A 17,801-nucleotide genomic window follows, 5' to 3' on the forward strand; every position below is an offset into this window, starting at 1 on the left:
ACATGGACGCCTTTAGGAACGGCGTTCACGGTTAAGCCGTGTCGGAATCTTGGCTCGGCGGCTCCGCCGCATTCAGTGCTTCAACTTCTCAGAACTTCCCTAATAATTAGGGTGGGACCACTTGTCCCTGTAGTCCCATGAATAGCGGTCTCCTTCTCGGCCACTATGCCAATCCTTCCTTCGGGAGCGGCCGTAACTCAGGGAGCCTCCATAATAATATTGATTGCGGCCACCACCAAAACTACCGCCCCGTTGTCCTCTCCTGTAGACCTCTCGACGCCTACGAAATGCCTTCCCTACTGTTATGGTCCGACCCTCCAAATCCTTGCCATTCCAATTCTTCTCTGCCTCTCTGGCGTCTTTTGTGCTGGCAAACGTGACAAAGCCGAACCCTCTTGACTGTTGCGTTTCCCAGTCTCTTACCAACCGCACTTCCACCAGCGGCCCATATCTGTTGAAGACAGAGGTCAGAACTTCTTCCTCCGTTTTGAAGTTCAGTCCCCCTACAAATAACTTGGCACTTTTGTCGCCATCCCGAGCTGGTGTGGTGTTATTTTCCCTGCTGGGCTCTTTACCAACCCTCAGGTTACCATAAACTTGACCCCCGGCCAAATCATTCCCGATAACCACAGATACACCCTCTACAGGAAGCGTGGCTTGTAAACCGACGGTGACCGGTCCTGACACCAAATCGGACTCCAAATGGATGACATGAAGGGGAGCACTAACACCGCCCCCGATCCCCTGTAAACGAACACTATCCCCCGTTGCCGTCTCCTCGGACCATGGCAAAATGCCTTCAAGCATTAAAGATTGATGTGCCCCTGTGTCCCTTAATATCCTAACCGGTTTCCGGTTAGTCGAGGCTCCATCCCGTGACACAAACCCCTCTGAAATAAATGGTTGGTAACCCTTTTGATGGCGATTTCTCACAATGGCCATTGCATTTGGAGTCGTAATAGTCGGACTCCGCTCTGGGTCTTCCCTTTTCATGCGGTAACAACTGGACATCAAGTGTCCAGGTTTCTTGCAAAAAGCGCAAGTAGGCCCGGAGGAAAAACTCGTGGTCTGCGTCGGGCCCCCCGAACTATAAGTTTGTCTTGGGCCCGCATCCCTCTGATTTCGAACAGGTGGGGTATCATAGTTGTCCCCATAATCATCTCGAGGCCGCCGCCATGTATGGTCGTTCTCCGCACCTGCTGTTCCCCACCTACCCTGCGGAGATCTAGGCGAGGAGTTAGGTTCGTGGACCCCTATTCGGTGGGTTAAGGCATAATCATCTGCCATGGTGGCTGCGTCCCACAACTTTGGTACTTTCTTTTCCTGCAGGTACACTTTGATGTCCTCGTGGACACACTGCTGGAATTCCTCCACCAGGATCAAGTCCCGCAATGTTTCGAAGTCTTTCCCGACTCCTTTTGACTCACACCACCGATCAAACATGTTTTCTTTCACTCTGGCAAACTCCACATGGGTCTCACTCTCCCTCTTCCTGGCATTCCTGAATTTTTGCCTGTAAGCTTCCGGAACCAACTCATAGGCTTTGAGGATGTGCTTCTTCAGTACCTCATAATCTGCACATTGGTCCATTGGTAGCGCCGAATAAATTTCCTGAGCTTTCCCCACCAGCACACTTTGCACGAGTATGGTCCAGGCCTCCTCCGGCCAGTTTAATTGTCGAGCCACTTTCTCAAAGTGTGGAAAAAATTTCGCGACTTCCTTTTCACTGAACGGTGGAACCAGCCTCACATGTCTGCCCACATCCCAGGTTTTCTGGTTAGGTGTCGACCCCGTCAGCAAGGGTGGTGCCTCTCCCCGTTCTCTCATTAACTCCAGCTCCTTGAATTTAATTTCCTGCCGAAGCTCCATGTCACGTTCCTTTAATTCCCTTTCTGCTTTTCTCTCCTCTGCTTCGAGTTCCCTTGCAACTCTCCTCTCCTCTGCTTGTTTCTCTTCTCTCCTCTCTTCTGCTTTCCTTTCTTCTTCTGCTCTTTCCTTTTCTGCTTTCCTTTCCTCTTCTTTTAACCTTTCCTGGAGTTCTCGTTCCACTCTCCTTTCCTCTGCTTGTTTCTCTTCTCTCCTCTCTTCTGCTTTCCTTTCCTCTTCTGCTCTTTCCTTTTCTGCTTTCCTTTCTTCTTCTGCTCTTTCCTTTTCTGCTTTCCTTTCTTCTTCTTTAATCCGTTCCTGGCTCCGTAATTGCAACTCCAGTTTCCGGAGCTCAACGTCTTCTGGTTCTTCGGGTAGCCACTCCCAGGCTAACTCGTCCCATGTTCCTAATCCCACCATAGATTGTATCACCGTGGCCTGCAACTCTGCCTTCCTCAAATTAGTTCGGACCTCCAAGTTAAAATGTTTGGCCAATTTCAAGAGGTCCGACTTTAGTAACGCTCGGAACTGTGCCTCACTCGGTGTTACCGCAAAGTTCTGTGCCACAAACGCCGTGGTGACTATCGTTAACACCTGTTAACCTTCACCCAAGACTTTACCCCAATTTCCCCAAAAATTTTCCAATTAATACTTAATTAATAAATTTTAATTAATAAAAATATTATTTTATTATTTTATACAATTTTAGATCCCGGACGTAGACCCAATTGCGAATCTGCAAATCGTAATTTGGACGAGCCACCAATTCTGTTACGTGGTCCCCTCGGTGAATACCTGGTCTCGGTGACCCCCGGACCGTGAGAGGAACTTCGCCAGAAAGTTGTATTATATAGGCGCTTTCGCCACGCAATCCATATGAATTCCACCCAAGAGAAAACTGATGTTCAAGGATATATTTGAATGGTAAGGACACCATACAATTTCAATGATACAACCACGGAGATTTTCCCCGAGCAATCAATAGCAAACAACCATCCACAATTCCCAACCCACAATCAATCCCCTATATGATTAAGATGGCCATCTTATATATGTGTGTTCACTTCGGTACTCACGACCCCCTTTTGGTCTCTGCTCCTCACAATGTCTCTGGGCCCTCTCCTGACCAAGATACTGGTCGGCGTCGCCGCACTCGGGCGGTTGAACGAACCCCGGGTGGACGTTTTTCCACCGGGCAGGTATCGTACCAGGCACCGTGGCTGCAGCCCCTCGTGGCCACGCGAAGCGGGTACGGTAGAGCAAAAGGCGCGTTAGGCCCCAACGTGCGACCCGCACGCGTCTGTTTAGACGGTGCCGCGAGCAGTGCCAGACGCGGGGTCGATGCACGGCCCCACGTCAACTTGACGTCTCCACCGGGCAGGTACACGTCCCGGTAATTCCTCTCGCCTGACGGGCTTCGGAACGCCGCTTTTCCACGCAGCGCAAGGTCGATCCCACCTTTCGTCGGAGCGGGGCGAGGAAGAATAATACTCGGCCCTTTTCTTCCTCGTGTCTTTTTTTCTTCCGTTTCCGGTCACTTCCGTTTCCGGACACTTTTTCAGAAGGGCTCCTGACCCTCCAACCACAACAACCCTTAATCAACTACGCATGGATAAGCAAAGACCTGAATGGTAATTCACATACATTCACATAAATATGTAACACTTCGTTTATTTTTCAAGATATTCATCTCACAAGGTTCAGACATACATGGCGGCAGCCATCTTGGATTTTGACGTGCCGACCCAATTTTCAACAGCGTTCTTCCTTATGCCGAGATACACCCACACACCAGATTAGAAGTTGGTACTTCGCATATTTTTCAAGATATTCAGCTCACAAGGTTCAGACATACATGGCATCAGACATACATGGCGGCGGCCATCTTGGATTTTGACGTGGGTTGCACCCACACACCAAATTCGAATGCGGTCCTTCGCTTATGCACGCACACACGCCCGCACGCACGGACGGAGAGGAAAACCATAGTCCCCCTTTCGCTCCGCGGTGCGACGGGGGACAAAAATACACCGCTCTAACGCATAACCACAAGTTTAAACTACATTTACAACAAATATGAAAACTATTTTCATATCACAATGTTAAATATAGAATATATAGAAGATAATGTTAAAAAAAAATGAGCCCTATCTTCCAATGGTAAAAAAAATCCTTCAAAAAATTCCTGGATCCGGAATAATATCCTGAGCTTCACCAAAAACTAACCAATTCTTCCTTATCCCAAGGGCAATCATCCCACCAACTTTCATCCAAATCCGTTCAGAACCTTTCCAGATATCTTGTTCACAAACACACGAACACACACACGCACACGAGTGAATGCATTACTCCCTGGCAGGAGTAATAAAAATGGTTGGTAAATGTTTAAAAGTTTACGAAGTATGTAAGCTTGTGTTACAGGAAACAAATTTGGATTGGTTGGAGGTAAAAGCAAAATGAATGGGCACCCTGATTTGGTTTCTATTTTAAGCTACCTTTCTGTTTTCTTGTGCCGTTACAGGTCTGCATCAGATATCTCTTGCAGCAGATTGAACCAGCAAATTGTTTGGGCATCCTGGAGTTTGCACAACGACAAGGTCTCTTAGAACTTGCTGCCAGAGCTCAAGCCTTCTTGCTGGAGCACCTTTTGGCTGTGGCCAAGGAGGATGAATTTTTGCAGCTTCCGGCCAGTCAGCTAGTTGGGTTGTTGGACTCGTCTAGTTTGCGCACCCGTGGGGGGCGACGCCTTGTGGAAGCTGCACTTATATGGGCTAAAGCTCCTGTTCGCCAAGTTGAGTTAAGCGAAAGTAATTTTGGTCGCAGTGATTATACAGATCACAGTGATTGTGCCCTCGTGGAGAGCTGCTCTGTAGAAAGGAGTGGCAACGATACCATCAAGGGTGAAGTGATTGTGGCAGGGTGTTCCACTCAAGGTGATGCAGTTGAATGCGATGGGACAAGTCATACCAAAATGAGTCACTGTGATGAAGATGATGATAAAAGGACTCAACCAAGCAAGAACGGAGGAACTGTTGAAGGAAACCTAGGGAATAGCAACACTGAATGGAATCAAAGTGTTGACGGTGAACTTCTGACTACATTGGCATCTATCCTTCGTGGGGCCCATTTGCCCTCGATTCCAACAGGCGATGTCCAGGCGCTCGTAGCAGCTGATGAGCTGTTACGAGCCTCACCTGAGTGCTGCAGGCTGTTGGAAGATCAAGTGAAGCAAGTGAGGATACCTAAAGCATTATCGTGAAATGCCAGCACAGGGTGCTGTATCATGGAGCAAGTCGTTTGCAGTGGATGTTGAGCCGGCTGTCCTCTTTGCAACCATGTGGATTTAAAAATCCCTGGATACTATCTTTTACAAACTAATGCTTTGGGTCATAAGCTAAAACTTCCACAGTATGTTTATTTATTTGAAATCTCATTTTTATACCTATATCGTTCATCTAAAGGCAATTGAAAGGGTGTTTGGTGTATCGCTTCCATGGAGCTCTGGCATGCTGTTCACCTTTTAGTTGTGCAACAAGCATACTTAAAATTTGTTGTACAGTTTTGTTTGTACTCATAATTAAGATTGTATTGTAATGAGCACCGGTCTGGCCCTAAGGTGCAAGCCCAGGCCTCCCTGGAGGTTAGGCCCACAAAATGGCCGAGTGTGAGGCGACATTGTGCACTAGCTCTCGGGCAACAAAGCAAATGCAATTATATCTCTTGCAAAAAATGCAACTGTATAAAATTTTAAAAAACCACCTTTAGAGGCCATTTATTCCCTGCAAAGTGGGGGTTGGCCTTTTTCGGGCACCGTGTTTGTTGTTGTTTTTGTTGGTCCCCTTTTTGAAGCAATGTTTTACGGCCGGATGCCCTTCCTGCCGCCAACCCTGTTTGTCGCCTTTTACGACAAGCAGGGAATTACCAGTGAACTGGTACTCAATTAGCCGACCTCGGAAGGATGACAGGCTGAGTCAACCCCCCTGGCGTTAATTCAGCGATCGACCGGGATTCGAACCCAGGATCCTTGGTTATCCTAAGCCGGCACCCTAGCCGCTAGCCCAACACCAGGCTCTGTATAAGCTCCCAAAATCCAGGCTCACTGCTAACCTGCACTCCTCTGTTCCTCCTTTTTCTCACCTGTGCAATTAACTTCCTTGGTCTGTTCCATCTCGTTCTTCTGTCCAGGAAACAAATTTGTCCCCTTCCTCTCCAGGTTTTTGGAATTTCTCCCTCCATCCACCTTTCTGGTTTTTATTCCATTGCTCTTTCATTTCCCAGTTTTCCCTTCCTGTTTCTTCAGCCACATTCTTGTACTGTATCTGAGCTTGTATCGTTCTTGTTCACCTCCTGTGCCCTTCCCACCCATCCTTGTGATGGTATTCTTCCCCATACCCATTCTTCCTCCAAGTGTCCCTCGACCCTACTGTTGGTGTGTTTCCCCACTTTCCACTCTGCTCTAGCTGTTGTTTTTTTAGTTTTGTTTTTTTGTATACAAGATCGAGGCTCGTGTAAGAGCTAACATCAATCACAAAAAAAACAATCGGACACACAAAACATACAATAAAGGGAGCGGCAGACAACATGGGGGGAGAGAGGGAAGCACACAAGTATAACAGCAGAGAACAGGGACATCATTAGATCTGTGGGAGGGAGAGGGCTTGGGAAGTTTGGGGGGGGTGGGAGAGGGCTTGGGAAGTTTGGGGGGGGGGGTGGGAGAAGTATAAAACACATGGACACTGCTAGGACTTCCAGGAAAGAAGTCGGTATTTCAAATAAAGTGGATCTGGGGTGAATTGACAGGGGTAGAAAAGATCAAGGTTTTGGATGGGGGAAGATAAGAGATGGTGGTGAACAGCTGTTTTAAAGACCGGGAGGGAGGAGTGCGATTGAAGAGAGTGAGGGTGTTTGTTCCAGAGGTGGGAAAAAAGAGGAATGAAGGAGTGAAGGTGAGCTGAGAGTCTTGATTTTGGCAGTTTAACCATCAGAGGGTTGCTGGCAGATCTTGTGCGACCTGTAGGAATATTTGGGGGACAGAGCACAGACAGAGCTGGGGCAGCAAGGCCGGAGAGGAGTCGGTAGAAGACAGAAAGACCACCAACCTGCCTGCGGTGAGTGAGTGAAAGGTCCTCAGAGTCAGCTTCATCGCGGGAGTTCTGTCCTGTTCCATGTCCTATCTCTACCACAGGCCTCAATTTTGTATGAGACGTGCAGATCAATTTTGAAGTACCCTTGTAAAAAAAATTACCCCAATGCTGTATATTATACTCGGACGTGCCAAAGGAGTACTGACCGGGAATTCTGCTGAACAAGTTAGCTTGTGGCCGTGGCCATTCTAAAGCATCTTAAAACTGTACTTCACCTGGGAGCTTAAATTATGGTTTCACACTCTCTTCCTCGTAATGATATATGCACTTAGACACCCAGTATTTAAGACATTGCCATCCTTCAAAGGGACACTTATTCCAGCCGTCCTGCCTGCTTGTGTTTTCCATAATTGGACCCCTACAAATAGATTGATTATACTTGATTATAATCTTCATACAGTAACCTCCTTATAGTGAATGGAGGTGTTCTGTGGAGTGTTCATCAAAAAGGTGTACTGTTGGTACTCCTCCCCAGGCTTCCTCACTAACCTAAACCAAATAAATAAATAACTGGTGCTTCTTACATTTGGGATACTTTTATCACAGCATACTTGTCAAAGCACTTAAACAAAAATAAGTAGAAATCAAACAACTCTGTAAACAGGCTAACTACTCAGAAATGGAATTGATAAATCAGAATTTCTGCCCCGCACACTCGAAGCGCAAAGCGGGGTTAAGCAATTGGTTCACTTTTGTATATCTGTCTTTGTCGACAGACATCAGTCTATGATTGAGGAACAACTTGATTTCAATTGAATGTTGTATTTTGAACACAAATAAGAACAAGAATTGGAAAACTAACCTGTAGTTTAACTTTGGTTTTGAATTTGTCCCGATCGTACATGGCAGAGAGGAAGATTATTATTTTTTTTTTTAGTCTGTTTGTCTGGCAGTACTTAGACAAAATGTTACAGCATCACAAGCATTCAGATTTGCCGCTCATTAACCCCGTCGTGGGGTAAGGTGTTCTATGATCTCTCTGGTTTTGTTTGTTTTGGTGCTTTTCCAACTTGCCAGGTTGTGTGCTCCCGGTCCATTACTCCATGTTAAATGTTACAACTTCGAACTTTATTTTTCATTTATATATGTGCATATTTTGTGCTGACGTCTTTTTCATTGAAGCTTTGCTGTGTCTGATTATCTCAGACTGACATGTAACAAGCACTGAGGTGCTGGTAACTCATGTGTGTTTATAAGAAGTCTGAGGCATGCAGGGAAGGCAGTGATATAGTACGTGAGGTTCTTGTGGTGGTTGGTGGGAGGGCTATGGAGGATGGTGAGGGAGAAATTGGAGCAGGACGTACCAGGCCCCACAACACTGCTTTCTATGAGCCCAAAGCTGGTGAGGGACAAGCACTGCAGCAGGCCACACTATTTAGAGTTGACATTCACTTAAAGTGCATGGTTGCCTCTGAATTGTTTGATTTAATGGTGATTTGCAGTGCTAGTTTATCGGGTATATCTGGCTTGCTTGCACACCTTTCTCTTCTCTGACACTACATGGTTCCCGTACTCCATCAAGTTGAACTTTAAATACATTTGTCACTCAGTGGCACAGATGCAAACTGTCGCTCTTTGAAACTTAGGTGAATAATTTTAAGGCCATTGTCATGAATAGTAACATGATAATTGTGAGTGTGCTCGTATGCATTTGCAGATGAGTGGCATGTCCTACCCGACTTTCCAGAATACGACAAGTGGGGTTTTGCTGTGACGGCACTGAACGACTCAGTATATGTAACAGGTGGGTGTATATATATATATATATTGTTACGGATACGGGGGACGGCTCTCCCGTGAGCAAGGGGTGATTAGCCCCTTGTCCTGTTAAGCTGGCCGTCTCCCCGGTCCTGGTACTTGTAACTTTTTCCCGCGGGATGGAACGGATCAGGGTTATGGGTCCAGGGTTTATCCCGAATACCTTTATCCGTCCCTCCGCAGACTAGGGAGACAAGTACCGCTCGAACCCCGGTTTGGATGGTCTAGTTGCCGAGCGGTTTTTAGCAACCCGACGTTCGAGCCATTAACAGAGACTACCCCGATCCTGAACGTTGGCCAAATCGTGCCACAGGTATTCAATTTGTAAAAGACAAAGACGAAGGATGTGAAGAAGAAGGAGACAAAAGGTATGAAGGACAAATATAATTTATTACTAATATTTACACAATTAAAAGAAACCAAGGAGGAGGAAGGATAATAAAATAAAAACAGAAGAAGAAGAAGCAGACACAGTGCACCTTAGCTTACCTATGCAGTCTTACTTGGTACCCCACGACAAGACAAAAGACAGACTACGAGCACACTTACATGACTGGGGAATGAAGGCAGGAACGATTGGCTGGAAGGAGAGGAAGGTCCAACTGGAACCGGAGCACGGTCGGGCCGGGAGTGAGCAGCCGCCGCCCCCTTCTCGATCGGCACGTTCAGCAGCCGCCGTTCCTTCGTGGCCACGGTCGAAACTGCCGTCGAAGCTCAAAGCTGTGGTGGTTTAAAGCTGCGGTGGTTCAAAGCTGCGGTGGTTCAAAGCTCATGGGACATCCCTCTCTCCTCTCCTGGATCACGCAGCTCGTCTCAGGTGCGTCGCGTGCTTTCCAAGGGCTCATCCTCTGTATCTCATCTGAGGTGGGGGCGTCTTCCGCAGGTTATATAAGCCCCACCCTTGAACCTTCGTGAACCTCCCAGATCGTTCTCTCTCCGCCCTCTCAAGCCAAACCCCTTCGTGCTGGATTGGTTGAGCGGGGCCGACTCACTCCTCCTTCCTATGACGAGGTGCGGAGGCACGCCTTTCTTCTCCGAGCTGGCCGCGTGCTCAATGGAGTTTTGGGATGAAGAAAACCGCCCAAATGCAGTTGGCAATGGATGCTTTAGGAATGGGAATGAAAGGGATTCTACCCTATTTTAATTCGGTGCAATGGAGTGTTCAATTAATGGAAGAAAAGGCCTTAACCTACATAGAATAAGGAGATAACTGTATAGAAGGATATATGATTGGCTACGTGTGGTATATGAAATAACTACGGGAACGACCTTTTGACCTTTATACACAACAACTGGAGGAAGGAGGGTGATATTTTACAATTCATTACACAATAAAAAAAACACAATTCTCATATCCACAACAATATATATATATATATATATATATATATATATATATATATATATATATATATATATATATATATATATATAAAGGTGGGTGTTTGAGTGTTCCACCATGTTTGTTTGGTGCTGTGGATTCTGGATGCGGAGGTGTTGTTGTTCGCACTGGCTGGGGGTGGGGGTCTCGTACGCATCCAGGTGCAGTTGCTGCATGTGGATGTGTATGTGCCCCTGCTGGCCCACCTCAGCTGACCATATCGAGGTTGAAGGGCCGAAACGGGATGATGCTGAGGACCTCTACTGAGGACCCGGTCAGTGCGGCACACTTGTGACCAGGTGTGTTTTGAACTCATATATGCATATATATATATATATATATATATATATATATATATATATATATATATATATATATATATATATCTATATATATATATATATATATATATATATAGATAGATATACACAACAGGCATTTTAAGGCCATTTTCCCTGCTAGAGCGGGGGTTAGCCTTGCGGTCCCCATGACATTCTTCTCCATTTTGCCCTATTTTCTGCATCTCTCCTTGTTAACCCCCTTGCCTGCATTTCTTCTTCCACCATCTTTAGCTAAGTCTTTCTCGGTCTTCCCCATCCTCTACTTCCTTCTACATTCATTTCCATTACTCTTCTCAACCAGTCACTTTCATCCTTCCTCAACACATGACCAAACCATCTCAATCTGTTTCTCTTCACAGCATCCATCACAGGCTCTATTCCCATCATCTTTTGCAATTCATCATTTGTCTTCCTCTCTCTCAACGATACTCCGCACATCCACCGATCCATTCGCATTTCCACCCTTTCCAGCCTTCGTTGCTGCTCTACGTTCATTACCCATGTCTCGCTCCCTTAAATCATAACACTTCTCACACATTCAGGATACACCTTTCCCTTCAGCTTCAACGACTCCCCTCCTCGTCAGCATGCCACTCAGTTCCCGAAACTTCTTCCATGCACATCTCACTCTAGCAACTGTTGCCGAGTCTGATCCACCTTCTCCATTCAGCATGTCTCCTCAGTAGCAAAATGTTTTCACACCTTCCAGCTTCACGCCGTCTCCAAGATCCAACTCAACATTTCCTCCATCTGCAGCTCCCTCTGTGCACACCTTACACTTGAATGTAGCTGCCATACTGGTTAATGACCCTCTCAGACCACTACATTTTTGATGAACCCACTCAGCGCACATTGTACATTGAATGGAGTTCACTCCGACACCCTCCTGCACACAGCACACGGCCACTTCCCAGTTCTTTCCACCTCACCACATGCTTTACCACTTGCCATTGAGGCAAGGAATATATATCACAAAGCATCGTTGAAATTAATTGTAACTCTTATACAAATGTTCACATCTTATGCAAATGTTTACATCAATCTTTTTTTGTGGCAGGTGGTTCCAGAGGCTCCACAGAGAACAGCTGGTCAACCAAACAGACTTGGTGCCTCAACCCTGCAAAGGGGTGTTGGTATCCCGTTGCCCCTATGCTTCGTTCCCGCACAAACCACGCAGCCACAGCACTCAACGGAGAGATGTATTCTGTTGGAGGTCCTTGCATAATCCACTTATCCTATATTTTTATGCCTCCACAGCCGAAGGCACCAGAGCCATTATGTATTTGGGGGGTTGACCATCCGGCTGTGCGTGCATGTGTGTGTGTTGGAAATTTTCATTAACACGACGACTTGTGATCCGCTGAAGGGATAGTATCAAAACTTGGTACAAGTATGTACTATGATGTAAAGATGAACTGATTAGATTTTGAGGTCATAGCTCAAAAGTCAGGTGACCTTTAGCTGAAAGTAGATTTTCATTTTGACCAAACTTGGTACAAGTACACTACCAGTCAAAAGTTTTAGAACACCTCAATTTTTCCAGTTTTTATTGAAATTTAAGCAATTCAAGTCCAGTGAATAACCTGAAATGATACAAAGGTAAGCAGGAAGACAGACAGACAATTATAACCCTTAAAAGTGTCGGTCTTTCCTTCAGAAAAATTGCAAAGAAAGCTAAGGAGTCAGTGAGTACAGTTTCCAACACCATCAAAAGGCACTTGGAAACTGGAGGAAACTCTGACAGAAAGAGGTCTGGCAGACGCAAAGCCACAACAGAATCAGAAGACAAGTTTCTGAGAGTCAACAGCTTGCGTGATAGGCGGCTCACAGGACAACAGCTTCAAGCACAGCTTAACACTGGTCGAAGTAAGCAAGTCTCAGTTTCAACTGTGAAGAGAAGACTTCGAGCTGCAGGTTTGACAGGTCAAATGGCAGTAAGAAGGCCATTGCTAAGATGGCAAAATAACAAAAAGAGGCTTGCCCGGGTCATGAAGCACCGCCAGTGGACTAATGAAGACTGGAAGAAGGTCTTATGGACCGATGAATCAAAATTTGAAATCTTTTGTTCGTCACGCAGGGTTTTTGGATGCCGTCGAGTAAGCGAAAGGATAGTTCCTCAGTGTGTGACACCAACTGTCAAACATGGAGGAGGAAGCGTGATGGTTTGGGGCTCTTTTGCTGGATCCAGAGTCGGCGACTTGCAGAGAGTGACTGGCACCCTGAACTAAAAGGGCTACCACAGCATTTTGCAGCGCCATGCAATACCCTCTGGTATATGCCTAGTTGGTCAGGGGTTCATCCTACAGCAAGATAATGACCCTAAACACACCCCCAGGCTATGTCAAAACTACCTTCGAGGAAAAGAACAAGACGGTAGGCTTCAAATCATGGAATGGCCAGCACAGTCTCCAGACTTAAACCCCATCGAGCTGGTGTGGGATGACCAGGACAGAAGGGTGAAAGCAAAGCAACCTGCAAGTGCAACACATTTGTGGGAACTTCTGCAACAGTGTTGGGAAGAACTTCCCGAACAATATTTGATTTCCATTGTAGAAAGAATGCTACGAGTGTGTTCGGCGGTTATATCTGCAAAAGATGGCTACTTTGCTGAGTCAAAAATTTAAATTAAATTTTGTTAAACAAAATGATTCTATGATTTCTTTTTTTATCTCCAATTGTTTATTTGTTCTATGCTTAATTTCAGAGTACATCGAGACATTAAACTGCGTAAATTTCAATAAAAACTGGAAAAATTGAGGTGTTCTAAATAAAACTTTTGACCGGTAGTGTATGTACCATGATACAACAATGAACGGATTAGATTTTAGGGGCGAAGGTCATGTGACCTTTGGCGGAGGCATATCCATTGATGTATTCATGTCAAATTATATTTTCTTGGTTTTTTAATTTTGTTTACAGGCATCCAAGATGCTTGGAGGAGCTTGCACACATACTTAAATACTGTATATTTCGTGCATTACAATATAAAAAAAAATAGGAGCAATACCCCTGGCACTCACCTGGTAGAATAAACAGTATACTGCACTGACTAAAGATATTTGAAACCAATTTCAATGGTTGCTAGAAGACAGGGCAGCATGTAGAATCATACTAACATAATCATAAGACATTAAACAAACAAACAGAAAACCTATTTTTCCCCCCTCCACCACCTCCCCACCTACCATAGACCCATTACCCATTTAGGGTTTGATTTTTTTTTTTTAATGTCGTGAACAAACTTTGATAAAACACGGGTGATTAAGGTTGTGGTAAAGTTTCATCGGAATTGCGTGAGTAGTTTCTGAGCAGAAAGCAAATTCCTATTTTGGGGGGCAACCCCCCCCCCCTCCCCCCCCATAGACTATTTTACACCTCGATTTTTTTTAAATGCCGGGGACAAACATTGGTGCATCATGGGTGATGTATGGAACATTGTGGTCAAGTTTCATCGGAATTGCGTGTATAGTTTCTGAGAAGAAATCAAATACCTGTTTTGGGGATCAACCCCCACCCCCCTCCCAATAGACCCCCTCGGGGCCTGATTTTTTTTTTTTATGCCGTGAACAAACTTTGGTACATCACGGGTGGTGAAGGTTGTGGTCAAGTTTCATCGTAATAGTGTGTGTAGTTTTAGAGAAGAAAGCAAATTTCTATTTTGGGGGGTCAAACCTGGACCCAATTTGACCCTCCCGTAGACCCCCATGCACTGTGATTTTCTTAGTGCCGTGAACAAACTTCGGTACATCACGGGTGGTGAAGGTTGTGGTCAAGTTTCATCGTAATAGTGTGTGTAGTTTTAGAGAAGAAAGCAAATTTCTATTTTGGGGGGTCAAACCTGGACCCAATTTGACCCTCCCGTAGACCCCCACGCACTGTGATTTTCTTAGTGCCGTGAACAAACTTCGGTACATCACGGGTGGTGAAGGTTGTGGTGAAGTTTCTTCGGAATTGCATGTGTAGTTTCAGAGGAAAAAGCAAATTCCTATTTTGGGGGGTTAAACCTGGATCCACTTTGACCCCTGGTAGATCCCCTAAGACCGCGATTTTGTTAATGCCGTGAACAAACCTTAGTCATGACACAACAAATATAATTTGTGCCAAATTTGGTCATAATCCCATCAGCGGTTTCGGAGAAGTTGCAAGTGTTTACGGACTGATGGACTGACAGACGGACGACCCACCATCGCTTAAGCTCCCCGGAAGTTCGTTCCAGGAAGGTTTCCTTTTTCCAATCAATTTCCCTTTCGAGCATCAAAATGTAATGTTGAATCCATTATTCATTGTTTAATTGTGGGTTGTTTGCTTACTTGCAAACTACATTTGAGAACGTATTTATCTTGTCACACTGCAGCAATTTTATGCCCCCGCAGCCGAAGACCAAAGGCATTGTGTTTTGGGGTTGCCCATGCGCCCATTATCGATTCATTTTTTCCGTTACCACTGTAACTTGTGAACCACTGAACGGATTCTGACCAAATTTATCACAAGTTTGGACCTTGATACAAAGATGAAGTGATTCTATTTGGGGTTCAAAAGGTCATAGGTCTAAGGTCATGTGACCATTTATTGAAAATAAATTTGGTACCGCAATAACTTGTGAACCACTAAAGCAATCCCAACCGAACTTGGCAGTATTATGGACTGTAATGTGAAGATGAACCGGTTAAATTTTGGTTTGAACAGGTCAAAGGTCAAGAGGTAATGTGGCCTTTGAAAATATTTTTGCACACTATAACTCGAGTTATAAGTATGTGATGCTCCCTCTCTCGCTTTCTGTCTCTCACTTTCTCCTTCTCCCTCTCGCCCTTTCCCCCCTCATCCCCCAAATTATTTGAGAATCGAGAACGAGTAAATTACCTGTAGATTGAAAAGTTATTCAATGTATTTATTCGTAGTCTGTTCAATTTTGAACCTTTTGCTTTAATTTTCAGAGGTTTTGCATTTGTTAAGTTGAACCCAAAATAGGTTAAGAATAAACTAGAACTACTCTTTTTTGCTCGTCACCGAAACACTGCCGAGCAATATTTTGAGGCCTTGCTGTTTATCATGAGCCAGATCTGATGAGGAAGTATAATGCATCTTTATGGATAGAATCGGCAAGGTTAGAATGAAGTGGTGGGGAAATGTTGATTAAATACATTCTCGACTAACTTAGTTATGATCTTAAACATTTGAACACACTATGTGATGACGTATGCAATACAGTACGCTGTTTTATTTAGTTGTTGTTTTTCACAGGTAGCATATCAGACATGGTAGAGGTAGAACGATACAACCCGTACGACGACAGCTGGTGCCTCGTCAGTCCTACCATCAAATATGTCAGCAACTTCACGGCAACGGGATGCTCAGGCCGGCTCTACATCATTGGATCCTGTGCTCTTAAGTACACAGCACTCGCTTTGCAGTGCTATAACCCCATTACAGGTATGAGGTCTCACAATGTTGCATGGATGCCTTGGCTTTCCTTATTCCCAGCATACAATCCATGCTATACATTGTTATCTTTGTGTTGTTGACATTAAGCTGACTATACACTGGAGCTATCTATCCATGTAAATCCCAGGTGATTTTGCAAGAACAAGTAACACATTCTCCTGATGCTTGAGAGTTAAACGAACAAGCTGGGTCTATTCACAGCCAAATTTTAAATGCATTAACATTATATCGTACATGCTCACACATAGTTTACTAGTCACCTGCTCTTGGGTGCAAAAAACTATTATCAGAACAGCTTTACACACAACGACACAACAAAGTATGAAGAGTGATTCATTGTCATATCTGCAAAAATTTAAACATCCCAGATCCACAAAACTCATGGAAACACGAACCAAGGGCAATCATTTAAAAAGGACGTCATGCTCATGTTCGACCTGATGATTCCATCGAGCGTGAACATATAAAACAAAGCATTGTGTCCGGACATTGTACTCGGGGACTAAAAGAACAAGACAACAATGCTGACTGATATATCAGTATCCAGCGATTTTGGCCTAAACAACGCAGTAATCAAGAAAATGACCAAGTACCAGGACCTCAAAAATGAGGTCAAGAGATCTTGGAAGCTGAAGAGCATCGAAATTGTACCAGTGATAAATAATTGGAGCAACAGGAATGATAAAGAAAAACCTCACTGAGATTTTGAAATCCATCCTTGGGAATATTACCACAAATTAACTACAACTGGAGGCAATCCGGGGTTCGGTGACGATCCTGAAAAGAGCTCTTGGAACAAAACTCTGAAAAGGTTTTACAGCTTGGTCCATGAACCGTGATCCCTTACCGAAGCAGAGGTGGATACTTTGGGTCCTGGGAGGACTTTGTTCCACCTCCTGAACCCACAAATGGAGATAACAACCAACACATGCACAAACACACACTCACACGTTTTTTGTTCACGGTCTCTGGAGTGTGAATATTCCTCGGGTATTCAGAGAGTCCTGCATTATTGTTCTTCAGAGAGCCCGTCCCTCTCCACTTTGAAACTATATGACAAAAAGGTGTCGAGGTTGGTGTATTACGTCTATGGAATTGTCTTCTGAATGCACGCTGCACTTCCATCACAGATTTAAGCTCGACATTCTTCTCGACAATGGTGATTCACCCCTCCATTGTTAGTTGTGCCATGGGTTGCCTGCAATATATATATAAATGTCAAATACATTTACCACAAGCAATTTGAATGCTTATTCCACCAAATTCACAATATTTGACATTACTACCAAATAGGATGTTTACCTGCGACATAGCGACATGTCGCAGGTATACAAGGGCTTTGCGTTGCTGTTGTTGTTGTTGTTATTGTTAACCTCGCCAGAGGAGAGGGTGTTGCATTTGAGTCAGTTTGTTACTTGCCGGAAAAGATTCCGGCAAGTATGTTGATCGGTTGGTTTGTTACTTGCCGGAAAAGATTCCGGCAAGTATGTTGATCAGTTGGTTTGTTACTTGCCAGAAAAGATTCCGGCAAGTATGTTGATCGGTTGGTTTGTTAGTCTGTTTGTCTGTCTGTTTTGCGCAGCACTACGTCTACACCATTGCACGTAGAATCGCCAAACTTTACACACATATTTGTCTTTCCCTGGAATAGACTGTGCCCAATTTTTAACTCTCTCGGCCCAAGGCCTCCATTATGACGTCATAATTTGATAATTCGACAAGTACAAAACTTCATCTGATCAAGATGCAATTTCCTGAGCGCCATGTCGGCATAAAATGGTGGATAAAAAAAATCATGATGACATCGGTCACGTGGTTCGGCCGCCATCTTGGAAAAACGGGAAAACTTTGCACCTCTATATCTCCGAA

The 17,801-nt window shown here is 44.8% G+C and overlaps 1 protein-coding gene across 7 annotated transcripts in view; it reads left to right on the plus strand.

Annotated features, from left to right (window-relative positions):
• The window catches only part of KLHL30 (kelch like family member 30), a 51,934-nt gene that overhangs the window by 29,444 nt on the left and 4,689 nt on the right, over positions 1-17,801 (plus strand). For 4 of the 7 annotated variants that reach the window (XM_068112331.2, XM_068112332.2, XM_068112334.2 and 1 more), the window contains 5 exons: positions 4,388-5,098; positions 8,208-8,352; positions 8,668-8,754; positions 11,548-11,703; positions 15,732-15,920. In XM_068112331.2, coding sequence (XP_067968432.2) covers positions 4,388-5,098; positions 8,208-8,352; positions 8,668-8,754; positions 11,548-11,703; positions 15,732-15,920 — 1,288 coding nt within the window. The remainder of the gene's footprint in view (positions 1-4,387; positions 5,099-8,207; positions 8,353-8,667; positions 8,755-11,547; positions 11,704-15,731; positions 15,921-17,801) is intronic. The other 3 variants (XM_078775705.1, XM_078775706.1, XM_068112333.2) reach the window with 1 other exon arrangement.

Source organism: Myxine glutinosa, chromosome 4 (genome assembly GCF_964187855.1).
Source record: "Myxine glutinosa chromosome 4, kmMyxGlut1.1, whole genome shotgun sequence".
Classification (NCBI taxonomy): Eukaryota; Metazoa; Chordata; class Myxini; order Myxiniformes; family Myxinidae; genus Myxine; species Myxine glutinosa.